The sequence below is a fragment of the Bombina bombina genome, chromosome 8 (genome assembly GCF_027579735.1).
Source record: "Bombina bombina isolate aBomBom1 chromosome 8, aBomBom1.pri, whole genome shotgun sequence".
NCBI classification, from domain to species: domain Eukaryota; kingdom Metazoa; phylum Chordata; class Amphibia; order Anura; family Bombinatoridae; genus Bombina; species Bombina bombina.
Window position 1 is genome coordinate 5829446 of NC_069506.1, and position 26665 is coordinate 5856110.

Here is a 26665-nt window from a genome sequence, read left to right on the forward strand (position 1 = left end):
CTGTATGTAGGTATATATTGCTGTGCTTGTTGCAGGTAACACTCTGTATGTAGGTATATATTGCTGTGCTTGTTGCAGGTAACACTCTGTATGTAGGTATATATTGCTGTGCTTGTTGCAGGTAACACTCTGTATGTAGGTATATATTGCTGTGCTTGTGTAATTTGGTGCTTTCAGATGATAAACCCGTTATACTTACATTCTCATGTCTATTGTCTGCAGGTCCTGGTGTTTTACTTTATCCGGTGCTTCCTGGCATTCCTTAGCTGTGTGTGTGAGCTTTATTTTTACAAGTAAGTAATTAATAATAATAATAAGCAGGGCACTGCAGATAAGCCATTCAGAAGAGGGAATATGTAGGTAACTGCTAATCACTGGGCATACCCTGTTCGTGAGCTGTAAAGTGTTGTTGCATTGGTAAAAAAATAATTAATCTGTAATTGATGCAGCCAGCAGAACTAGAGGAAAACTTAAAATTGGGAGGAGAACAGTGACTTCTCTGTGAATCCACAATCTGGTGAATGCTAACATGTTAATCAGCCCAGAAGATTACATTTCACTATGTGTAATCTTACCTTAAAGGTAACACGCTAATACTTATACTGGGAGCGTAACAACCTACCTAGCAACATGCAAATTCTTATAATGCAAGTGTAGTTACAAGTTCATGGAGTGACAAGCTAATGCTGTGAGCGTAGTGTCATCTTACTGTAGTAAAAACTTACAGCGTAATGTACTAATAATGCGAATGTAGTGACGAGTCTGTACAGTAACAACCTACAGCGTGACGCACTAATACTGCGATTTTAGTGACGGGTCTGTACAGTAACAACCTATAGCATAACGCACTAATACTGCTATTGTAGTGACGGGTCTGTACAGTAACAACCTACAGCGGACGCACTAATACTGCGATAGTAGTGACGGGTCTGTACAGTAACAACCTACAGCGTGACGCACTAATAATGCGATTGTAGTGACGGGTCTGTACAGTAACAACCTACAGCGTAACGCACTAATACTGCGATTGTAGTGACGGGTCTGTACAGTAACAACCTACAGCGTAACGCACTAATACTGCGATAGTAGTGACGGGTCTGTACAGTAACAACCTACAGCGTGACGCACTAATAATGCGATTGTAGTGACGGGTCTGTACAGTAACAACCTACAGCGTGACGCACTAATACTGCGATAGTAGTGACGGGTCTGTACAGTAACAACCTACAGCGTGACGCACTAATAATGCGATTGTAGTGACGGGTCTGTACAGTAACAACCTACAGCGTAACGCACTAATACTGCGATTGTAGTGACGGGTCTGTACAGTAACAACCTACAGCGTGACGCACTAATAATGCGATTGTAGTGACGGTTCTGTACAGTAACAACCTTCAGCGTGACGCACTAATACTGCGATTGTAGTGACGGGTCTGTACAGTGACAACCTACAGCGTGAAGCTCTAATACTACGGTTGTAGTGACGGGTCTGTACAGTAACAACCTACAGCGTGACGCACTAATACTGCGATTGTAGTGACGGGTCTGTACAGTAACAACCTACAACGTGACGCACTAATGCTGCAATTGTAGTGACGGGTCTGTACAGTAACAACCTACAGCGTGATGCACTAATACTTTGATTGTAGTGACGGGTCTGTACAGTAACAACCTACAGCGTGACGGACCAATACTGCGATTATAGTAACGGGTCTGTACAGTAACAACCTACAGCGTGACGGGTCTGTACAGTAACAACCTACAGCGTGATGCACCAATACTGCGATTGTAGTGATGGGTCTGTACAGTAACAACCTACAGCGTGACGCACTAATACTGCGATAGTAGTGACGGGTCTGTACAGTAACAACCTACAGCGTGACGCACTAATAATGCGATTGTAGTGACGGGTCTGTACAGTAACAACCTACAGCGTAATGCACTAATACTGCGATTGTAGTGACGGGTCTGTACAGTAACAACCTACAGCGTGACGCACTAATAATGCGATTGTAGTGACGGTTCTGTACAGTAACAACCTTCAGCGTGACGCACTAATACTGCGATTGTAGTGACGGGTCTGTACAGTGACAACCTACAGCGTGAAGCTCTAATACTACGGTTGTAGTGACGGGTCTGTACAGTAACAACCTACAGCGTGACGCACTAATACTGCGATTGTAGTGACGGGTCTGTACAGTAACAACCTACAACGTGACGCACTAATGCTGCAATTGTAGTGACGGGTCTGTACAGTAACAACCTACAGCGTGATGCACTAATACTTTGATTGTAGTGACGGGTCTGTACAGTAACAACCTACAGCGTGACGGACCAATACTGCGATTATAGTAACGGGTCTGTACAGTAACAACCTACAGCGTGACGGGTCTGTACAGTAACAACCTACAGCGTGATGCACCAATACTGCGATTGTAGTGATTGGTCTGTACAGTAACAACCTACAGCGTGACGCACTAATAATGCAATTGTAGTGACAGGTCTGTACAGTAACAACCTACAGCGTGATGCACTAATACTGCGATTGTAGTGAAGGGTCTGTGTAGTAACAACCTACAGTGTGACGCACCAATACTGCGATTGAAGTGACGGGTCTGTACAGGAACAACCTACTGCGTGATGCACTAATACTCCGATTGTAGTGACGGGTCTGTATAGTAACAACCTACAGTGTGATGCACTAATACTCCGATTGTAGTGACGGTTCTGTACAGTAACAACCTACAGCGTGACGGACCAATACTGCGATTATAGTAACGGGTCTGTACAGTAACAACCTACAGCGTGACGGGTCTGTACAGTAACAACCTACAGCGTGACGCACCAATACTGCGATAGTAGTGACGGGTCTGTACAGTAACAACCTACAGCGTGACGCACTAATAATGCGATTGTAGTGACGGGTCTGTACAGTAACAACCTACAGCGTAATGCACTAATACTGCGATTGTAGTGACGGGTCTGTACAGTAACAACCTACAGCGTGACGCACTAATAATGCGATTGTAGTGACGGTTCTGTACAGTAACAACCTTCAGCGTGACGCACTAATACTGCGATTGTAGTGACGGGTCTGTACAGTGACAACCTACAGCGTGAAGCTCTAATACTACGGTTGTAGTGACGGGTCTGTACAGTAACAACCTACAGCGTGACGCACTAATACTGCGATTGTAGTGACGGGTCTGTACAGTAACAACCTACAACGTGACGCACTAATGCTGCAATTGTAGTGACGGGTCTGTACAGTAACAACCTACAGCGTGATGCACTAATACTTTGATTGTAGTGACGGGTCTGTACAGTAACAACCTACAGCGTGACGGACCAATACTGCGATTATAGTAACGGGTCTGTACAGTAACAACCTACAGCGTGACGGGTCTGTACAGTAACAACCTACAGCGTGACGCACTAATAATGCAATTGTAGTGACAGGTCTGTACAGTAACAACCTACAGCGTGATGCACTAATACTACGGTTGTAGTGACGGGTCTGTATAGTAACAACCTACAGTGTGATGCACTAATACTCCGATTGTAGTGACGGTTCTGTACAGTAACAACCTACTGCGTGACGCACTAATACTGCAATTGTAGTGACGGGTCTGTACAGTAACAACCTACAGCGTGACGCACCAATACTGCGATTGTAGTGACGGGTCTGTACAGTAACAACCTACTGCGTGACGCACTAATACTGCAATTGTAGTGACGGGTCTGTACAGTAACAACCTACTGCGTGACGCACTAATACTGCAATTGTAGTGACGGGTCTGTACAGTAACAACCTACTGCGTGACGCACCAATACTGCGATTGTAGTGACGGGTCTGTACAGTAACAACCTACTGCGTGACGCACTAATACTGCAATTGTAGTGACGGGTCTGTACAGTAACAACCTACTGCGTGACGCACTAATACTGCAATTGTAGTGACGGGTCTGTACAGTAACAACCTACTGCGTGACGCACTAATACTGCAATTGTAGTGACGGGTCTGTACAGTAACAACCTACAGAGTGACGCACTAATACTGCTATTGTAGGTTGTTACTGTACAGACCTGTCACTCTGTAGGTTGTTACTGTACAGACCCGTCACTACAGAGTGACACAGTAATACTTATACTGTGTGTGTAGCTCTGTCAGTGCCTCCAATTCAACCTTTGCCCTGATCATTCACTCCCTTCTTCATGTGTACGGATAACTGATAAACTGAGACAATTTCTGGGTTTTGTTTTGCTTAGGGCCGTGTGCAAGAAGTTCGGCCTCCATGTCGGGCGGCTGATGTTGGCCTTTCTAGTTCTGAGTACTGGGATGTTTTGCTCTGCAGCTGGTAGGTACGAGAGAACACGGGGAGACATTATCATTGGTGGGACTGAGTACTTGTGTTAAAAAAAAAAAAAAAAAAAAGATCTATAGCGGGGAGTAAATACTTGTGTATTGTCTTGCTAACCAATCACATGAATGTGTTTTGTTGTTCACACATGTGCAGTAGGAGAGATTGAGAGCCTCATTTCTCTTACTTTTTAAAGAAGACTACTCACAAAATTATCTGTTTAAAAGAGCACAATTGAAAATGTTGTTTAAACTCAAATGAATGTCTTATCTCTGCTTTCGAACTAAAAAGAAATATATATTGATCTAGACACATTTATATACTTATGTGAGACAGCCATATCCTTATAGACCCACAGGTGCTGAAAGGCACTTCCTGGTTTTGTGTAAACACGGATTTCTTTTTTATGACACGATGAGTCCACGGATCATCTTAATTACTAATGGGATATTCACCTCCTGGTCAGCAGGAGGCAGCAAAGAGCACCACAGCAGAGCTGTTAAATAGCTCCTCCCTTCCCTCCCACCCCAGTCATTCTCTTTGCCTACGTTAGTGATAGGAAGTGGTAAAGTGAGGTGTTAGATAAGATTCTTCAATCAAGCCGTAGTCCATATCAGTCTCTTCAGTAGAGCATTGGTGGCTTTAGAGCAATGGGAACTTGTGGGACATAATTCTCACTGCGCCTCCCATGTATTTCATGCTGCCCTATATCCTATAGTCTGAGGTGAAGATTACTCAGCACTTTATTTCTCCACAGGTCGATGTGAGGTAGAGGACCTCTCTAGCCTGTGAGCTGCCTTGCTGTCAGGCAGAAGTTCAAAGTAAGTGCTAACTTTAATATTTTCTGGGGACATAAAAACACTCAGAAGTAAGTGAGCACTACATTACTGGACAATCACATAATCAAGGGCTAAGATAACAAATAGGGCTCTTTATTGTGATGGGACACGTAAACTCTCCTAAATGGAGTGGACTATTGGCAGCTATTTTTATGCAGGCACTGGGGCAGGACAGGAGACCGTGTTAGTTTATGGCTCTGAGGGTATCTCCCAGCGGTTTTAACTTAGAAATATACCGACCGGGAGATGGTTCCGTTTTTGGCTACGCCCATAATGGGCGGATCCTAGTGCTGCGTGCCACTTTCTCTGCGCTTAGATTGGGAGACTCAGGAATCCATCTTGGGTTATTATAGCCATCTGTGAAATCTGCCCTAATAAGGAACAGCGTTAGCGCATAGACAGGCTTTGCTATAACCGTAGGAACGTTTTTTTCCTCCTGCTACGTTCCGGATCGTTGCTAATTAAAATAAAGGCAGAATAGCCCTGGTGCAGAGTGGCAGTTAGGCACCTCAGCAAGTTGCTGAGGTGTAGAGGTGTTTAGATAAGTCCTAAAATTGTGCACATATAATTTGTCAGACTCCGTAAAATAGTTACATGAGTAAATTAGAGACAGTAACATTTTTTTTCTTCAAATTTTTTTAATTAAAGTTTTTTGTTTATTATTTAGACCATTGTGATCGGCATGGACCAAGAGCCCTTGCAAGAGGCCACTTCTTGTATTTTGAGGCCAATGTGGAAACACCAATCCCTATATGGTTCCTCATGTATTAAGAGAACTCTAAATTATATAGGAAATCATTTTTTCTGAGCCAACTTGTCCTAAAGCGGATGTTGTCCATGAGTCTAATGACGAGGTTCAATATATGCCGCACCTTTCTCCTCATGTGTCCAAAATTTACCGCCCTCACATGCAGTGCCCTGCGCCTCCTCTCTAACTCCAGCTCTAGTTACTCTAAGAGACATCGCTTCTCTCATGTCTTCTACAATTTCAGATGCTCTGTCTACTTTTCCAATGTTACAGGGAAAGCGTAAGAGGAAAATCAGACATTCAGCTAGCGAGGTCTCTGACGCTGTTGTGACTATTTAGGAGGTCCCCTCCCAGAAGCCTGAAGAGGAGGATACCGTAATAGCATATGAAGGGGAAATTTCAGATTCAGACAGTATAATTCCTCCTGCTGATACTGAAGTGGTATCTTTCAGGTTTAAGCTAGAATTCTACTTTGGACGACAGCGACTTCATGGTAGTAGTTGTTCCTAAGAAGTCCAGTAAGCTGAACAAATATTTTGAGGTTCCTTCCTCGACAGACGTGCTTCCGGTCCCTGACCGAGCTTCTGAGATCATTGCTAAGGAGTGGGAGAGATCGGGTATTCCTTTTTCTCTATCTCCTATTTTTAAAAAAGAAGTTTCCCATGGCCGACTCTATCAAGGAGGCTTGGCAAACAGTGCCCAAGGTGGAAGGGGCCGTTTTCACCCTAGCTAAGAGAACTACTATTCCCATAGAGGATAGTTGTGCCTTCAAAGATCCTATGGACAAGAAATTAAAGGGTCTACTCAAAAAGAGGTATGTACACCAGGGCCTGCAGTGGCGGCCAGCTGTGTGCATTGCTACCGTCACATGCGCGGCGTCATATTGGTTCGATCTGATGCTATCAGGACAGAAACTTCTTCGGATGAAATCCAAGATAGGATAAAAGCTCTTAAACTAGCTAATTCCTTTATTACGGATGCTTCCCTTCAAGTTATCAAACTGGGAGCAAAGATTCGGGTGTCTCTATTCTAGCCCGCAGAGCCTTATGGTCAATTTATGACAACAGTGGATTTAAAGGACGCGTACCTGCATGTTTCCATTCTCAGGGATCATCACAGGTTCGTTCGTGGCTCTTCCTTTTGGTCTTGCCACAGCTCCCAGAATTGTCATTACCTTCTTGGGAACCATAATAGATTCCCTATCAATGAAGATTTTTCTGACAGAATTCAGGAAATCAAAGATTATCGATACTTGCCTAGTCCTTCAGTCCACTCCTCGGCCATCAGTGGCTCTGTATATGGAGGTAATCGGGCTGATGGTGGCGGCAATGGACATCATCCCGTTTTCTCGGTTCCACCTCAGACCTCGGCAGTTAAGCATGCTCAGGCAATGGAATGGAGATTATGCGGATTTGTCTCCTCGAATACTACTGGAACAGGAGACAAGGGATTCTCTTCATTGGTGGTTGTCTCTGGATCATCTCTCCCAGGGAACCTGCTTTCGCAGACCATCCTGGGTGATCGTGACAACAGACGCCAGCCTTCTAGGATGGGGGGCAGTCTGGGGCTCCCTAAAGGCTCAGGGAGTTTTGTCTGAGTCTGTTCTTCCTATAAACATTCTGGAGCTGAGAGCGATCTTCAATGCTCTTCTGGCCTGGCCCCAGTTAGCCTCAGTCCAGTATATCAGGTTCCAGTCGGACAACATAACTTCAGTGGCTTACATCAATCATCAGGGAGGAACGAGGAGTTCTTTAGCGATGACAAAGGTAACCAAAATAATTCAGTGGGCGGAGGCCCATTATTGCTGCCTGTCGGCGATCCACATCCCAGGGGTGGACAACTGGGAGGCGGACTTCCTGAGCAGACAGACCTTTCTTCCGGGGGAGTGGGAACTCCATCCGGAAGTGTTTTCCAGCCTGATTCTCAAGTGGGGTCAGCCGGAATTAGATCTCATGGCATCTCGACAGAATGCCAGGCTCCCGAGATACGGATCGAGGTCCAGGGACCCCCAGGCGGAAATGATAGATGCTTTTTCGGTTCCTTGGACCTTCAGTCTAGCATACCTATTTCCTCCGTTTGCTCTTCTTCCCTGAGTCATTGCTCAAATCAAGCAGGAGAGGGCATCGGTGATCCTAATGCACTGGCTTTGCCTCACAGGATTTGGTATGCAGATCTGGTAGACATGTCATCTCTGCCACTTTGGAGACTTCCGTTGAGGAAGGACCTTCTAATTCAAGGGCCCTTCCTTCACCCAAATCTAATTTCTCTGAAGCTGACTGCTTGGAGATTGAACGCTTAATTTTATCCAAGAGGGGCTTTTCTGATTCGCTCATTGAGACTATGATTCAGGCTCGTATGCCTGTAACTAGAAAGATTTACCATAAGATATGGTGTAAATATCTATATTGGTGTGAGTTCAAGAGCTACTCATGGAGTAGTTAGGATTCCTAGAATTTTATCTTTTCTCCAAGAGGGTTTGGAGAAAGGATTATCGACAATTTCCTTAAAGGGTCAAATATCTGCCTTATCTATTTTGTTACTCAAACGTCTGGCAGATGTTCCAGATGTACAGTCATTTTGTCAGGATCAGACCTCCGTTCAAGCCAGTTACTCCTCCGTGGAGTTTGAAATTGGTTAAATAAAGTTCTTCAAGGGGCTCTGTTTGAGCCTATGATTTCTTTTGATATTAAATTGTTATCTTGGAAAGTTTTATTTCTTGTTGCTATTTCTTCTGCTTGCAGAGTGTCAGAGCTCTAGGCATTGCAGTATGAGTTCCCTTACCTTATTTTTCATTCTGATAAGGTAGTTTTGCATACTAAATTAGGATTTCTTCCTAAGGTTGTTTCTGATCGGAACATTAATCAGGAGATTGTTGTTCCTTCTTTGTGTCCTAATCCTTCGTCTCAGAAAGGACGACTTCTGCACAATTTGGACTTGGTCCGTGCTTTAAAGTTTTACCTGCAGGCGACTAAGGACTTTCGTCAGTCTTCTTCTTTGTTTGTGATTTTCTCAGGAAAACGTAAGGGACAGAAAGCTAGAGCTACTTCTCTTTCTTTTTGGCTGAAGAGTATCATACGTTTTACATATGAGACTGCTGGACAGCAGCCTCCAGAGAGAGTTACGGCTCATTCCACGAGGGCTGTTTCTTCCTCCGGAATGAGGCTTCTGTGGAACAGATTTGCAAGGCTGCAACTTGGTCCTCTCTTCTCACTTTTTTCAAAGATCTATAAATTTGACACTTTTACTTCTTTTGGAAGAAAGGTTCTTCAAGCAGTGGTGCCTTCCGTTTAGGTTCCCTGTCTTGTCCCTCCCGTATCATCTGTGTACTCTATCTTGGGTATTGAATCCCATTAGTAATTAGGAAGATTCGCGGACTCATCATGTCATTATAAAGAAAAGAAAATTTATGCTTATCTGATGAATTTCTTTCTTTTTTGACACGATGGGTCCACGGCCCGCCCTGTTCTTGTAGACAGGTTTTGGGTAATTTTAGACTTCAGACACCTCTGCACCTTGGTTTTTCCTTTCTTTCCTTAACTTCGGTTGAATCACTGGAGTGGGAGGTAAGGGAGTTAAGGGAGGAGCTATTTAACATCTCTGCTGTGGTGCTCTTTGCCGCCTCCTGTTGACCAGGAGGGGAATATCCCATTAGTAATTAAGATGATCCATAGACTCATTGTGTCAAAAAAGAAATACGTTTATCAGGTAAGCATAAATGTTCTTTTCCCTATACACCTAAACCATGCAGTATCCTCACTGCAGGTTGTGTGGGTAAGTGCTAATGTCATTCACACTGTGAAGCTGCTCCCTCCTTCCATAGGCTGATCTAACCAGCGAGAGAAGTGGTTCCTTACAGAAAATGCTGCTAAAAGATATTTCGTTTCAGCGTTCCTGTGTGTACGGGCTGCTGGGGAGATGTCTGATCTAAGAGAACCACAGTTTAATGTTCCAGTAAAGTGATTTTAGACTCAGTATGTAGTTTGTCCCACTGCTAAGGACCATTTTGTAGCCTGATGTGTAGGTTTGTGCCTCTACGCCACCTCCGTACCTTGCTGTATAGAGGTCATTTGTGCATTTTCTTCAGAAATGTGTGTGGTTATAGTAGCTGCTTAACCTCCTGGTTGCACAGCAGTGTGTTTCAGCCTTCTGTCAGCGAAGGGGTTGAGGAGTTCTTTCTAACCATTAAGGGGCTTTGAGGTGTCAGTTTGAATATAAATTCTAATCCGAATCAGGGGATATTGCATTGTAACAGCAGTGTCTGTAGTGATCTGCATATAACTTGTTGTCTACTCCCCAGCTTACCTGCCCAGCAGTTTTTGCATGTTCACCACACTAGTAGCCATGACCGGATGGTATATGGAGAAGGTATCAGTAGCCGTGCTGGGGGTGGCATTCGGAGCCATTTGGGGCTGGCCTTTCAGCGCTGTCTTAGGGTAAGGAGCTCTCTTCTTAACCATTTCACTTCTGAGTACAGACGTACCTCGAAGATATTGTGGGTTTACACTATACTGCAGTCTATTAAGGGTGCAATAGCATTATGTCTAAAAAATACTTTATTGCTAAAAAATACTATCCATCATCTGAGTCTTTTTGCTGGTGCTGTGTGTGTGTGTGTGTGTATGTGTGTGTGTGTATATATATGCTGGGAAAATTACATCAATAGACTTACTCTGTCTCTGGTGGGGAGTACAGCACAGGTGTAATGGAGGGTGCTCGTGAAGACAGAGGACACTGCCAAGTCCTCAAAGGCATATAATAAAAGAAGGTAGTCCACAGCACTCCAAAAATACCTTTCAGCAATTTATTAGTGGAAAATAGCAACGTTTCAGGGTCACAGCCCCTTATTCATGCTTGATACAATGTATATTGCAAACAATACAGTACTTTTAAACCCTTTGCATTGACGCCAATTTGCCCAAAATAGGAGCTCTTGCTCCAACATATGGATACTATTCTAATTACATATTAAAAATAGAGAATTCTATTATTGCCTAAAACTATATTAAAGGCAATGCTATCTAAATAACGGTACAAAGATGCTGCAACTTATACATTACTCCCTAATTACATCACAATATTTGCAATCTTACACAGAATATTTATAAATGGTCAAAAACTGCAGTATATACAGAGAAAGCTCTACCCCCAGGTATATTTCTTTTTTATGACACTATGAGTCCACGGATCATCTTAATTACTAATGGGATATTCACCTCCTGGTCAGCAGGAGGCGGCAAAGAGCACCACAGCAAAGCTGTTAAATAGCTCATCCCTTCCCTCCCACTCCAGTCATTCTCTTTGCCTACGTTAGTGATAGGAAGTGGAATCCAAGCTTGCATAAAGGGCTCATAGTTACTGGTGACACTAATAGGAAAAAAAAACGTTTTGGTTTAGTTACAAATAAAATGTTTTTGAGGGACTTTAAGGGGTCTTTGAGGCTTGTTTAAGGGTTATTAACCCACATGGCTAGTTTAAGAAATACTCTGTGGTGTTTTTTAGACCCCATAACATCGAGTGAGGTGGGTGGGGCCTATTTTCAGTTGCACAGTTTATTTACCTCAGAAGCATCCAGCTACTTCTCCAGAGATTCCTGCTGTATTTGAGGGCTGTAAAGAGGTTTTTTTCCCCCACAAATCGTTCCTAAAGGGCAGGTAGACGCCACAGCAGAGCTGTGGCAAGGTGCTGAACGTTATTTTACCGGTTTTTAAGTTTTTTTAATCCGGTTTTTACATTAAGGGGTTAATTGTTTATTTGCATAGTTGTACAAAGTTACTAAGGCTTTATGATGCTACTGTAAAAATTTCGTTGTGTTTACTGATTTTTTACACTGTTTTGCAGAGTTTGTGCAGCTTTTTTTCTCTTAAAGGCACAGTACCGTTTTTGTTTAAAGTGTTATTTACTTTGATTAAAGTGTTTTCCAAGCTTGCTTGTTACATTACTAGCCTGTTTAACATGACTGACACCAAGGAGAATCCTTGTTCTATGTGTTTAGAAGCCATTGTGGAACCCCCTCTTAGAATGTCCCACTTGCACTGATATGTCTATAAATTATAAAGAGCATATTTTAGCACTTAAAAATATTGCAATAGATGATTCTCAGTTAGAAGGAAATGAGGGTTTAGCATCTAGCTCTCCCCAAGTGTCACAACCAGTAACGCCAAGTACCTCTAGTGCGTCTAATTCATTTACTTTACAAGACATGGCCACAGTTATGAATACAACCCTCACTGAGGTTTTATCCAAACTGCCTGGTTTACAAGGAAAGCGTGTCAGCTCTGGGTTAAGAACAAATGCTGAGCCGTCTGACGCTTTAGTAGCCGTATCCGATATACCCTCACAATGTTCTGAAGTAGGGGTAAGGGATTTGTTATCTGAGGGAGAGATTTCTGATTTAGGAAAGACGCTCCCTCAGACAGATTCTGATATGACGGCCTTTAAATTTAAGCTTGAACACCTCCACTTATTGCTCAAGGAGGTATTAGCTACTCTAGACGATTGTGACCCTATAGTGGTCCCAGAGAAATTGTGTAAAATGGACAGATACTTAGAGGTTCCTGTTTACACTGATGTTTTTCCAGTACCTAAGAGGATTGTGACTATTGTTACTAAGGAGTGGGATAAACCAGGTATTCCGTTTGCTCCCCCTCCTGTTTTTAAGAAAATGTTTCCCATATCGGACACCATACAGGACTCGTGGCAGACTGTTCCTAAGGTGGAGGGAGCTATTTCTACTATTGCTAAGCGTACAACTATACCTATCGAAGACAGTTGTGCTTTCAGAGATCCTATGGATAAAAAATTAGAGAGTCTCCTAAAGAAAATTTTTGTTCATCAAGGTTTTCTTCTCCAACCTATTGCATGCATTGTTCCTGTAACTACTTCTGCTGCTTTCTGGTTTGAGGCTCTAGAAGAGGCTCTCCAGGTGGAGACTCCATTAGAGGATATTATGGATAGAATTAATGCCCTTAAGTTGGCCAATTCTATCATTACAGATGCTGCTTTCCAAATGGCTAAATTAGTGGCAAATAATTCAGGTTTTGCCATTTTAGCACGCAGGGCGTTATGGCTTAAGTCCTGGTCTGCTGATGTGTCATCAAAATCTAAATTGTTGAACATCCCTTTCAAAGGAAAGACCCTATTCGGGCCTGCACTGAAAGAAATTATTTCAGACATCACTGGAGGGAAAGGCCATGCCCTCCCTCAGGATAAAACAAATAAGATGAGGACCAAACAAAATATTTTTCGTTCCTTTCGGAACTTCAAGGGTGGTCCCGCTTCAGCTTCCCCTGCAGCACAAGAGGGGAATTCTGTCCAATCCAAGTCAGTCTGGAGACCTAACCAGGCTTGGAACAAAGGTAAACAGACCAAGAAGCCTGCTGCTGCCTCCAAGACAGCATGAAGGGGTAGCCCCCGATCCTGGACCGGATCTAGTAGGGGGCAGACTCTCTCTCTTTGCTCAGGCTTGGGCAAGAGTTGTTCACGATTCCTGGGCTTTAGAAATTGTGTCCCAAGGATATCTTCTGGAATTCAAAGACTCCCTTCCACGGGGGAGATTTCATATTTCTCAATTGTCTGCAAACCAGACAAAGAGAGAGGCGTTTTTGCGCTGTGTAGAAGACCTACATACCATGGGAGTGATTCGCCCATTTCCAAGAGCGGAACAAGGGCTAGGTTTTTACTCCAACCTGTTTGTGGTTCCCAAAAAAGAGGGAACTTTCAGACCAATCTTGGATCTCAAAATTCTAAACAAATTCCTCAGAGTACCATCTTTCAAGATGGAGACTATTCGGACAATTCTTCCTCTGATCCAGGAGGGTCAATATAGGACTACCGTGGACTTAAAGGATGCGTATCTACACATCCCTATTCACAGAGATCATCATCAATTCCTCAGATTCGCCTTTCTGGACAGGCATTACTAGTTTGTGGCCCTTCCCTTCGGGTTGGCCATGGCTCCCAGAATTTTCACAAAGGTGCTAGGGTCCCATTTGGCGATTCTAAGACAGCGGGGTATAGCAGTGGCGCCTTATCTAGACGACATCTTAATTCAGGCGTCGACTTTCCAGCTAGCCAAGTCTCACATGGACATCGTGTTGGCTTTTCTGAGATCTCACGGGTGGAAGGTGAACATAAAAAAAGAGTTCTCTCGTCCCTCTCACAAGAGTTTCCTTCCTAGGGACTCTGATAGACTCGGTAGAAATGAAAATATTTCGGAGGTCAGAAAATCAAAACTTTTTAATCACTTGCCGAGCTCTTCATTCCATTCCTCGGCCATCAGTGGCTCAGTGTATGGAGGTAATCGGACTTATGGTAGCGGCAATGGACATAGTTCCTTATGCCCGCCTATACCTCAGACCACTGCAACTATGCATGCTCAAACAGTGGAATGGGGATTATGCAGATTTATCTCCTCAACTGCATCTGGACCAAGAGACCAGAGATTCTATTCTCTGGTGGTTGTCTCAGGACCACCTGTCTCAGGGAATATGTTTCCGCAGGCCAGAGTGGCTCATAGTAACGACAGATGCCAGCCTGCTAGGCTGGGGTGCAGTCTGGAAATCCCTGAAAGCACAGAGCTTATGGTCTCAGGAGGAATCTCTCCTCCCAATAAACATTCTAGTACTGAGAGCGATATTCAATGCGCTTCAGGCGTGGCCTCAGCTAGCTGCGGCCAAATTCATCAGATTCAGTCGGACAACATCACGACTGTAGCTTATATCAATCATCAAGGAGGAACACGGAGTTCTCTAGCGATGATGGAGGTAACCAAAATTATCCAATGGGCGGAGGATCACTCTTGCCATCTCTCAGGAATCCATATCCCAGGGGTAGAGAACTGGGAGGCGCATTTCCTAAGTCGTCAGACTTTTCATCCGGGGGAGTGGGAGCTCCATCCGGAGGTATTTGCCCAGCTGACTCAGCTATGGGGCACACCAGAATTGGATCTGATGGCGTCCCGACAGAACGCCAAACTTCCGTGTTACGGGTCCAGGTCCCGGGATCCCAAGGCGGTACTGATAGATGCTCTAGCAGTGCCCTGGTCCTTCAATCTGGCTTATGTATTTCCACTGTTTCCTTTCCTCCCACGTCTGGTTGCCAGAATCAAGCAGGAGAGAGCTTCGGCGATTCTGATAGCGCCTGCGTGGCCACGCAGTACTTGGTATGCAGACCTGGTGGACATGTCATCTGTTCCACCGTGGACTCTGCCAATGAGGCAGGACCTTCTAATCCAAGGTCCATTCACGCATCCAAATCTAATTTCTCTGCGTCTGACTGCTTGGAGATTGAACGCCTGATTATATCAAAGCGTCTGAGTCGGTCATTGATACCCTGATTCAGGCTAGAAAGCCTGTCACCAGGAAAATCTATCATAAGATTTTGCGCAAATATCTTTGTTGTTGTGAATCCAAGGGTTACTCATGGAGTAAGATTAGGATTCCTAGAATTTTATCTTTTCTCCAAGAAGGATTGGAGAAGGGATTATCAGCTAGTTCCTTAAAGGGACAAATATCTGCTTTGTCTATTCTTTTACACAAACGTCTGGCAGATGTCAAACCTTTTGCTCCGCCATGGAGCCTAAACTTGGTTCTTAAAGTTCTTCAAGGTGTTCCGTTTGAACCTATGCATTCAATAGATATTAAGCTTCTATCTTGGAAAGTTTTGTTTTTAGTAGCTATCTCTTCGGCTCGAAGAGTTTCTGAGTTATCTGCTTTACAGTGAAACTCACCTTATCTTATTTTCCTTGCAGATAAGGTGGTTTTACGTACCAAACCTGGATTCCTCCCTAAGGTTGTTTCTAATAGGAATATCAATCAGGAAATTGTTGTTCCTTCGCTGTGTCCTAATCCTTCTTCAAAGAAGGAACGTCTGTTGCACAATCTTGATGTGGTTCGTGCTTTAAAGTTCTAATTACAAGCAACCAAAGATTTCCGTCAAACATCTTCATTGTTTGTTGTCTATTCTGGTAAGCGGAGAGGTCAAAAGGCTACGGCTACCTCTCTTTCTTTTTGGCTGCAAAGCATCATCCGTATGGCTTATGAGACTGCTGGCCAGCAGCCTCCTGAAAGAATTACTGCTCATTTTACTAGAGCAGTGGCTTCCACATGGGCTTTTAAAAATGAGGCTTCTGTTGAACAGATTTGTAAGGCGGCGACTTGGTCTTCGCTTCATATTTTTTCAAAATTTTACAAATTTGCTTCTTTTGCTTCTTCGGAGGCTATTTTTGGGAGAAAGGTTCTACAAGCAGTGGTGCCTTCCATTTAAGGAACCTGTCTTGTCCCTCCCTTCATCCGTGTCCTAAAGCTTTGGTATTGGTATCCCACAAGTATGGATGAATCCGTGGACTCGATACATCTTACAAGAGAAAACAGAATTTATGCTTATCTGATAAATTTCTTTCGAGTCCATGGCCCGCCCTGTCTATTTAAGACAGGTAGTATATTTTTATTTAAAAAACTTCAGTCACCACTGCACCCTATAGTTTTTCCTTTTTCTTCCTAGCCTTCGGTCCAATGACTGGGGGGTGGAGCATTGGGAGGAGATATATAGACAGCTTTGCTGTGGGTGCTCTCTCTGCCACTTCCTGTAGGGAAGGAGAATATCCCACAAGTATGGATGAATCCGTGGACTCGATACATCACAAGAGAAATAAATTTATCAGGTAAGCATAAATTCTGTTTTTATTCTCCTCAGGTCGATGTGAGGGAGATGACATCTCAAGCCTGGGAGCTGCCTTGCTGTCAGGCAGAAGTAGAGGTAAGTGCTACTTTAATTTTCTGGGGCACATTAAAGAAAAAAGGGACTCAGAAAAAAAGGTGAGCACACTTTTGTTGAACATAAGGGGCACAGAAAAGGAGGTGGCACTTTATGTTGGGACACTGTAAACTCTCCTGGAGTGGAGAGATCTTATGACATCGATATTTTGCAGGCACTGGAGCTGGAGAAAGTTTTTAATTTAATGGCTCTGTTGGTTGTTAACATTTCATTTGCACTATGACGAACGGGTATTTTTCGGCTTATGGTAACGCCTATGATGGGCGGATCTTTTTGATTTGCGCGCTACTTTAGTTGCGCTTCAGTCTGGGAAACATTTGGAAGGAAGTTCTTCAGGTCTGGTCTAGAGACGCATGGTCCGTACAGAGCATGCGTTTCTAGGACCGGAGTTAAAATTCCTTTTCAAGCAGCACTAAACGGATCATCTGGAGCTGACTGCAGAGAAAGATTATCTGTTTCCAGTCAGGTAGGAGCACCTCAGCAGAGTAGTTGAGTTGCAGAGGTGTATTATTTTACTTCAGTGCAGTTGCTAGATTTAACGGTCTGCAGTAAAAAAATTAACCGTTTTAAATTTAAAGAGATTAACGTTTTTTTCACTTTAAAATTATTAGATAAATTTAAAGATTTTTATTAGCTATTTGGTCAATTGTGAACAAGCATAAACCAAGGGGCGTTGCAAGATATTACTTGCTCCTTGTGTTTTGAGGCAAATGTGGAACCACCAATCCCTTTCTGTCCCTCATGTATTGAGAGGACTTTAAATTATAGGGAAAAGATTTTTTTCTGAGCCAACTTTTTCTAAAGCGGATGTTGTCCATGAATCTAATGATGAGGTTCAATATATGCCGCAGCTTTCTCCCCAGGCGTCCCAAATTTTACCGCCCTCACAAGTACTGCCCTGCGCTTCCTCTATGGCTCCCGCTGGAGTTACCTTAAGGGACATCGCATCTCTCATGTCTTCTACAATTTCTGATGCGTTGTCTGCCTTTCCTATGTTACAGGGAAAGCGTAAGAGGAAAATCAGACATTCAGTTAGCGAGGTGTCTGACGCAATTGTTGCGATACCTGAGGTTCCTTCCCAGAAACCCGAAGAGGAGGATACCGCGGTAGCATCTGAAGGGGAAATTTCAGATTCGGAAAGTGTTATTCCTCTTGCTGATACTGAGGTTGTATCTTTTAGGTTTAAGCTAGAACACCTCCGTCTATTACTTAGAGAGGTTTTATCTACTTTGGACGATAGTGACTCCACATTAGTGGTTGTCCCTAAGAAGCCTAGTAAGCTGAACAAATATTTCAAGGTTCCTTCCTCGACAGATGTGTTTCCGGTCCCCGACCGAGCTTCTGAGATAATTGCTAAGGAATGGGAGAGACCGAGCATACCCTTTTCTCCATCTCCTATTTTTAAGAAGATGTTTCCCATTGCCGACTCTATCAAGGAGACTTGGCAGACAGTACCCAAGGTGGAAGGGGCTGTTTCCACCTTAGTTAAGAGAACTACTATTCCCATAGAGGATAGTTGTACCTTCAAAGATCCTATGGGCATGAAGTTAGGTTTACTTAAAAGATGTATGTACACCAGGGACTGCAATGGCAGCCAGCTGTGTGCATTGCTACCGTCACTAGGCGGCGTATTGGTTTGATGCCCTGTCTGATGCTATCAGGACAGAAACTTCCTTGGATGAGATCCAAGATAGGATAAAGGCTCTTAAACTAGATAATGCCTTTATTACGGACGCTTCCCTTCAAGTTATTAAACTGGGAGAAAAGATTTCGGGTTTCTCTATTCTAGCCTGCAGAGCCTTATGGTTAAAGCCTTGGTCTGCGGATATGTCTTCTAAGTCTAAGCTACTAGCTATTCCTTACAAGGGGAAAACCTTGTTTGGACCTGGCTTGTCTCTGATATCACAAGAGGTAAGGGTCATTACCCCCAGGATAAGAGAAACAAACAAAAAGGACGACCGAGCAATTTTCGTTCCTTTCGTAATTTCAAGGGAAATTCTTCCTCTACTGCCTCCAAACAGGAACAAACTAAACCTGCATGGAGATCCAATCAATTCTGGAATAAGGGAAAACGATCCAAAAAGCTTGCTGTTGAATCATAGACAGCATGAAGGGCATGCCCCCGATCTGGGACCGGATCTTGTAGGGGCAGACTTTCCTTCTTCGCTCAGGCTTGAGATGTTCAGGATCCCTGGGCGATAGAAATCGTGTCCCAGGGATACAAGTTAGAGTTCAAAAGTTTTCCTCCCAGAGGCAGGTTTCTGCTTTCAAGATTTTCTGCAGACCAGACAAAGAGAGAGGCGTTCTTACACTGCGTAAGAGACCTTTCCAACCTGGGAGTGATTGTTCTGGTACAGGAACAGGGTCTGGGATTTTATTCCAATCTGATCATGGTTCCCAAAAAAGAGGGAACCTTCAGGCCAATTTTAGATCTCAAGAGTCTCAACAAATTTCTCAGAGTACCGTCCTTCAAGATGGAAACTATTCGTTCCATTCTCCCTTTGATCCAAGAAGGTCAATTTATGACAACAGTGGATTTAAAGGACGCGTTCCTAAGGTTTGTTTTTCTGGACAAACACTACCAGTATGTGGCTCTTCCCTTCGGTCTTGCCACAGCTCCCAGAATTTTCACAAAGGTTCTGGGATCGCTGTTGGCGGTGCTTCGGTTACGGGGCATTGCAGTGGCACCCTGTTTGGACAACATCCTAGTCCAGGCGCCATCATTACAACAAGCAAGATCCCTCACGGACATGGTGTTATCCTTCCTGCAATCTCACGGGTGGAAGGTAAATCTGGAAAAGAGTTCCTTAGTCCCAAATACACGGGTAACTTTCAGGAACGATATTAGATTCCCTATCAATGAAGATTTTTTCTGACAGAAGTCAGGAAATCAAAGGTTATCGATACTTGTCTAGTCCTTCAGTCCACTCCTCGGCCATCAGTGGCTCAGTTCATGGAGGTAATCGGTCTGATAGTGGCGGCAATGGACATCATCCCGTTTGCTCGGTTTCACCTCAGACCTCGGCAGTTAAGCATGCTCAGGCAATGGAACGGAGATTATGCGGATTTGTCTCCTTGAATACTACTGGAGCAGGAGACAAGGGATGGTTGTCTCGGGATCATCTTTCCCAGGGAACCTGCTTTCGCAGACCATCTTGGGTGATTTTTGACAACAGACGCCAAGCCTTCTAGGGTGGGGAGCAGTCTGGGGTTCCCTAAAAGCTCAGGGAGTTTGGACTCAGTCAGAGTCGGTTCTTCCTATAAACATCCTGGAACTGAGAGCGATCTTCAATGCTCTTCTGGCCTGGCCTCAGTCAGCCTCGGTCCAATTTATTAGGTTCCAGTCGGACAACATAACTTTAGTGGCTTACATCAATCATCAGGGAGGAACGAGGAGTTCTTCAGCGATGACGGAGGTAACCAAGATAATTCAGTGGGCGGAGGCCCATTCTTGCTACCTGTCGGCGATCCACATCCCAGGGGTGGATAACTGGGAGGTTGACTTTCTGAGCAGGCAGACCTTTCATCTGTTGGAGTGGGAACTCCATCCGGAAGTGTTCTCCAGCCTGATTCTCAAGTGGGGTCAGCCGGAATTAGATCTCATGGCATCTCAACAGAATGCCAGGCTCCCGAGATACAGATCGAGGTCCAGGGACCCCCAGGCGGAAATGATAGATGCTTTGGCGGTTCCTTGGACCTTCAGTCTAGCATACTGATTTCCTCCGTTTGTGCTTTTTCCTCGGGTCATTGCTCGAATCAAGCAGGAGAGGGCGTCGGTGATCCTCATTGCTCCTGCTTGGCCTCGCAGGATTTAGTATGCAGATCTGGTGGACATGTCATCTCTGCCACCTTGGAGACTTCCGTTGAGGAAGGACCTTCTAATTCAAGGGCCCTTCCTTCACCCAAATCTAGTTTCTCTGAAGCTGACTGCTTAGAGATTGAACACTTAAAGGGACATTGAACCCAATTTTTTTCATTTGTTATTCAGATAGAGCAGGCAATTTTAAGCAACTTTCTAATTTACTCCTATTATCAAATTTTCTTCATTCTCTTGGTATCTTTATTTGAAATGCAAGAATGTAAGTTTAGATGCCGGCCAATTTTTGGTGAACACACTGTGTTCTTGCTGATTGGTGGATAAATTCACCCACCAATAAACAAATGCTTTCCATGGTCCTGAACCAAAAAAATAGCTTAGATGCCTTCTTTTTCAAATAAAGAAAGCAAGAGAACGAAGGAAAATTGATAATAGGAGTAAATTAGAAAGTTGCTTAAATTTGCATGCTCTGTCTGAATCAAGAAAGAAAAAATTTGGGATCAGTGTCCCTTTAATTTTATCCAAGCGGGGGATTTCTGACTCGGTCATAGAGACCATGATTCAGGCTCGTAAACCTGTAAATAGAAATATTTACCATAAGATATGGCGTAAATATCTCTATTGGTGTGAGTCCAAGGGCTACTCATGGAATAGAGTTAGGATTCCTAGAATTTTGTCTTTTCTCCAAGAGGGTTTGGTGAAAGGATTATCGACAAGTTCCCTAAAGGGTCAAATCTCGGCCTTATCTATTTTGTTACACAAACGTCTGGCGGATGTCCCAGATGTACAATCATTTTGTCAGGCCTTGGTCAGGATCAGGCCTGTGTTCAAACCAGTTACTCCTCCATGGAGTCTTAATTTAGTTCTCAAAGTTCTTCATGGGGCTCCGTTTGAGTTTATGCATTCCTTAGATATTAAGCTGTTATCTTGGAAAGTTTTATTTCTTGTTGCTATTTCTTCTGCTCGGAGAGTATCAGAGCTCTCGGCATTGCAGTATGAGTCTCCTTATCTTATTTTCCATTCAGATAAGGTAGTTTTACATACTAAATTAGTATTTCTTACTAAGTTTATTTCTGATCTGAACATTAATCAAGAGATTGTTGTTCCTTCTTTGTGTCCTAATCCTTCTTTTTTAGAAAGAACGACTTTTCTGCACAATTTGGACGTGGTCCGTGCTTTAACGTTTTACCTGCAAGCGACTAAGGACTTTCGTCAGTCTTCTTCTTTGTTTGTGATTTTCTCAGGAAAACGTAAGGGACAGAAAGCTACAGCTACTTCTTTCTTTTTGGCTAAGAGTATCCTACGTTTTGCATATGAGACTGCTGGACATCAGCCTCCTGAGAGGGTTACGGCTCATTTCACGAAGGCTGTTGCTTCCTCATGGGCATTAAAAAATTAAGCTTCTGTGGAACAGATTTGCAAGGCTGCAACTTGGTCCTCTCTTCACACTATTTCAAAGTTCTACAAATTTGACACTTTTGCCTCGGCTGAGGCTGCTTTTGGGAGAAAGGTTCTTCATGCAGTGGTGCCTTCCGTTTAGGTTCCCTGTCTTGTCCCTCCCGTATCATCTGTGTACTCTAGCTTGGGTATTGAATCCCATTCGTAATTAAGATGATCATCGTGTCATAAAAAAGAAAAGAAAATTTATGCTTACCTGATAAATTTATTTATTTTTTGACACGATTAGTCCACGGCCCACCCTGTTCTTGTAAGACAGGTTGTTGGTTATTATAAACTTCAGACACCTTGGTTTTTCCTTTCTATTCTTAACTTCGGTCGAATGACTGGAGTGGGAGGGAAGGGAGGAGTTATTCAACAGCTTTGCTGTGGTGCTCTTTGCCGCCTCCTGCTGACCAGGAGGTGAATATCCCATTAATAATTAAGATGATCCGTGGACTCATGTAAAAAAAAAAAAAAAAATTATCAGGTAAGCATAAATTTTCTTTTTTTCTAAAATAAACAGGTGACATCGTAATCTCTATTAAGGCCCCTAGGGGTCAAAGTCTCTAGTTTATTGATCCACCACATTTCTTTCTGTTTAAGCAACCTCTCCCTATCCGTACCATTCCGGGTGGGTTTGATTTGATCCATGACCTGCCATCTCAATTGGCTAATGCCGTGTCCCTTATCTAAAAAGTGTTTTGACAGGGGAGCCTCCAAATTTTTACACCTGATGTTAGACCGATGTTGGCTCAGTCTATCCCTGATTTTACGTGTTGTCTCACCTAAATACACTAAGGAACACTGACATTTAATTAAATAGACAACGAAGGTAGATTCACAGGTAAAAAAACTTTTCATGTTATACTTTTTACCACTATGTGGGTGATAGAACTTTGCACCTCTTATGATTGAACTGCAACTAGCGCAGTTCAAACAAGGGTAATTACCTGACTTTTTGCTGCCTATGGTGTTCTGTATTATCTTTTTTCCAGGTCCCACATCAGATTTTATTAGATGGTCTCTCAAATTTTTGCCCCTTCTATGGGCCATTAGAGGTGGTTCCTGGAAAAGAGTAATATCCTGATTGCAGTCCCTAAGCACATGCCAGTTCTGCCTAACAATTTTCGAAATGTTATTGCTGAGCGGGCTCTGCTGTGTTACAAAGACCATCTTTAGTGTTAGCACTTGTAATGGGATCATTTAATGTACTCATGGTATTGTGGAGGAGTTGTGGGGGATAACCCCTATCAATAAATATCTGCCACTATATCTCCTCACTATAGCTTACAGTAAATTCCAAACCGCTAATCATAGAGTTAAATTCCTTTACAAAATAGAGGAGGTATTCCACGTTGCCCCACCATACGCCAAACACATCATCAATATATCTTAACCAAACTGCTCCATATTTCTTGAAGCATTCGTTCTCATAGATTATATTCTCCTCAAATTCATTCATATATAGGTTGGCGCATGCTGTGCCCTTTACCTGAACAAACCACTCGTCCTGCAATAGGAAATAATTCCAATATAGAATGAGCCTTAGGAGGTCCTCAATAAAATGTATCTGCTCATAAGTATTTCTCCTGTTCACCAATAGATTCTTCTTGATGATAGCTATACCTGTTTCGTGTTTTATCGAAGTATATAAGCTTTTCACATCCATGGTGAACAGGAGATATTTTTCGTTAGGAATTTCCAAGGCTTTAGCTTTTTCTAAGAAATGGTTAGTGTCATTAAGGTAACCTGACCCTGTACCTCAGGTTGGAGTATTCTGTCTAGGAATTTAGATATGTTAGTGTACACAGAGTCAACACTTAAGACAATGGGTCTCCCTGGGGTCCTATGATTATCTTTATGTACCTTAGGTACCGTGTAGAAAATAGGGTTACGAGGGGATGCTATATAATAGTAATCGGACAATTTCTTATCAATGATGCCCATTTTAAGGGCTTTCTCTAGGATGGCTGAAACTTCCTTTTGTATACTGGATAGGGGATTCCCTTTAGATGGAAAACATAAATTATACTTACCTGATGATTTCATTTCCATCGAGGGGAGGAGAGTCCACGGCTCCCGGCCGTATCTCCGATGGGCAGACCTAAATATAATTTTGTTCTTCTAGCACCATTTATACCCTGATATTTCTCCTACTGTTCCTGGTTCCCTCGGCAGAATGACTGGGGGGGTGAGGGAGGTATTTAAGCCTTTGGCTGGGATGTCTTTGCCTCCTCCTGGTGGCCAGGTTCTTAATTCCCAACAGTAATGAATGAAGCCGTGTACTCTCCTCCCCTCGATGGAAATGAAATTATCAGGTAAGCATAATCTATGTTTTCTTAGTTCTTTTTTAAATTTTCCAAGATTTGAAAATCTTTGGTGGTAAAATTGGTCAATGTACACTTATTGCCTTGCTGCCACACACTCGTAGGATTCTTGTTTTTATATTCATTTTTTATTTCTTGACCCCATTTTCCACCAAATTTAATAAATGTATTTACACTATGGTTGTTGAGGTTAGGGTTAAAAGTGCCCTGACAGATATTTTTGTGGTGTAGACTACCTTCTTTTTTTACGGTCTCTGTCAGTGTGTGCTGGCGATATACGTTCCCTCCCCTGCACTCCTCTGTCAGTGTGTGCTGGTGATATACGTTCCCTCCCCTGCACTCCTCTGTCAGTGTGTGCTGGCGATATACGTTCCCTCCCCTGCACTCCTCTGTCAGTGTGTGCTGGTGATATACGTTCCCTCCCCTGCACTCCTCTGTCAGTGTGTGCTGGTGATATATGTTCCCTCCCCTGCACTCCTCTGTCAGTGTGTGCTGGTGATATACGTTCCCTCCCCTGCACTCCTCTGTCAGTGTGTGCTGGCGATATACGTTCCCTCCCCTGCACTCCTCTGTCAGTGTGTGCTGGCGATATACGTTCCCTCCCCTGCACTCCTCTGTCAGTGTGTGCTGGCGATATACGTTCCCTCCCCTGCACTCCTCTGTCAGTGTGTGCTGGTGATATACGTTCCCTCCCCTGCACTCCTCTGTCAGTGTGTGCTGGTGATATACGTTCCCTCCCCTGCACTCCTCTGTCAGTGTGTGCTGGCGATATACGTTCCCTCCCCTGCACTCCTCTGTCAGTGTGTGCTGGCGATATACGTTCCCTCTCCTGCGCTCCGCTGTCAGTGTGTGCTAGTGATATACGTTCCCTACCCTGCACTCCTCTGTCAGTGTGTGCTAGTGTTATACGTTCCCTCCCCTGTGCTTCTCTGTCAGTGTGTGCTGGTGATATACTTTCCCTCCCCTGCACTCCTCTGTCAGTGTGTGCTGGTGATATACGTTCCCTCCCCTGCACTCCTCTGTCAGTGTGTGCTGGTGATATACGTTCCCTCCCCTGCGCTCCTCTGTCAGTGTGTGCTGGTGATATACGTTCCCTCCCCTGTGCTTCTCTGTCAGTGTGTGCTGGTGATATAAGTTCCCTGCGCTGCTCTGTCTCTGTCAGTGTGTGCTAGTGATATACGTTCCCTCCCCTGTGCTTCTCTGTCAGTGTGTGCTGGTGATATACTTTCCCTCCCCTGCACTCCTCTGTCAGTGTGTGCTGGTGATATACTTTCCCTCCCCTGCACTCCTCTGTCAGTGTGTGCTGGTGATATACTTTCCCTCCCCTGCACTCCTCTGTCAGTGTGTGCTGGTGATATACGTTCCCTCCCCTGTGCTTCTCTGTCAGTGTGTGCTAGTGATATACGTTCCCTGCGCTGCTCTGTCTCTGTCAGCGTGTGCTAGTGATATACGTTCCCTCCCCAGCGCTCCTCTGTCAGTGTGTGCTAGTGATATACATTCCCTCCCCTGCACTCCTCTGTCAGTGTGTGCTGGTGATATACGTTCCTTCACCTGCACTGCTCTGTCTCTGGCAGTTTGTGCAGGTGATATACTTTCCCTCCCCTGCGCTCCTCTGTCAGTGTGTACAGTCATATGCAAAAGTTTAAGCACCCCTGCCAATTTCCATGATTTTCGTTTATAAATAATTGGGTGTTTGGATCAGCAATTTCATTTTGATCTATCAAATAACTAAAGGACACAGTAATATTTCAGTAGTGAAATTAGGTTTATTGGATAAACAGAAAATGTGCAATATGCATCAAAACGAAATTAGACAGGTGCATAAATTTGGGCACCCTTGTCATTTTGTTGATTTGAATACCTGTAACTACCTAGCACTGATTAATTGGAACACACAATTGGTTTGGTGAGCCCATTAAGCCTTGAACTTCATAGGCAGGTGCATCCAATCATGAAAAAAGGTATTTAAGGTGACCAATTGCAAGTTGTTGTTCTCTTTGACTCTCCTCTGAAGAGTGGCAACATGGGGGCCTCAAAACAACTCTCAAATGACCTGAAAACAAAGATTGTTCAACATTATGGTTTAAGGGATGGCTACAAAAAGCTATCTCAGAGATTTAAGCTGTCAGTGTCCACAGTGAGGAAATGGAAGACCACAGGCACAGTTCTTGTTAAGGCCAGAAGTAAAATATAGGAAAGGCAAAGAATGATAACGGACAAAAAAGAAAATGTATGCTTACCTGATAAATTTATTTATTTTTTGACACAATGAGTCCACGGATCATCTTAATTACTACTGGGAATACCTCTCCTGCAGGAGGCGGCAAAGAGCACCACAGCAAAGCTGTTGAATAGCTCCT

General features: G+C 43.7%; 1 protein-coding gene across 2 annotated transcripts in view; it reads left to right on the forward strand.

Annotated features, from left to right (window-relative positions):
- Nucleotides 1-222: 222 nt before the first annotated feature.
- The window catches only part of ALG9 (ALG9 alpha-1,2-mannosyltransferase), a gene marked incomplete at its 5' end in the record, with an annotated part of 288641 nt that continues 262198 nt past the window's right edge, over nucleotides 223-26665 (forward strand). For both annotated transcript variants that reach the window (XM_053690107.1, XM_053690108.1), the window contains 3 exon segments: nucleotides 223-293; nucleotides 4270-4358; nucleotides 10246-10381. In XM_053690107.1, coding sequence (XP_053546082.1) covers nucleotides 4310-4358; nucleotides 10246-10381 — 185 coding nt within the window.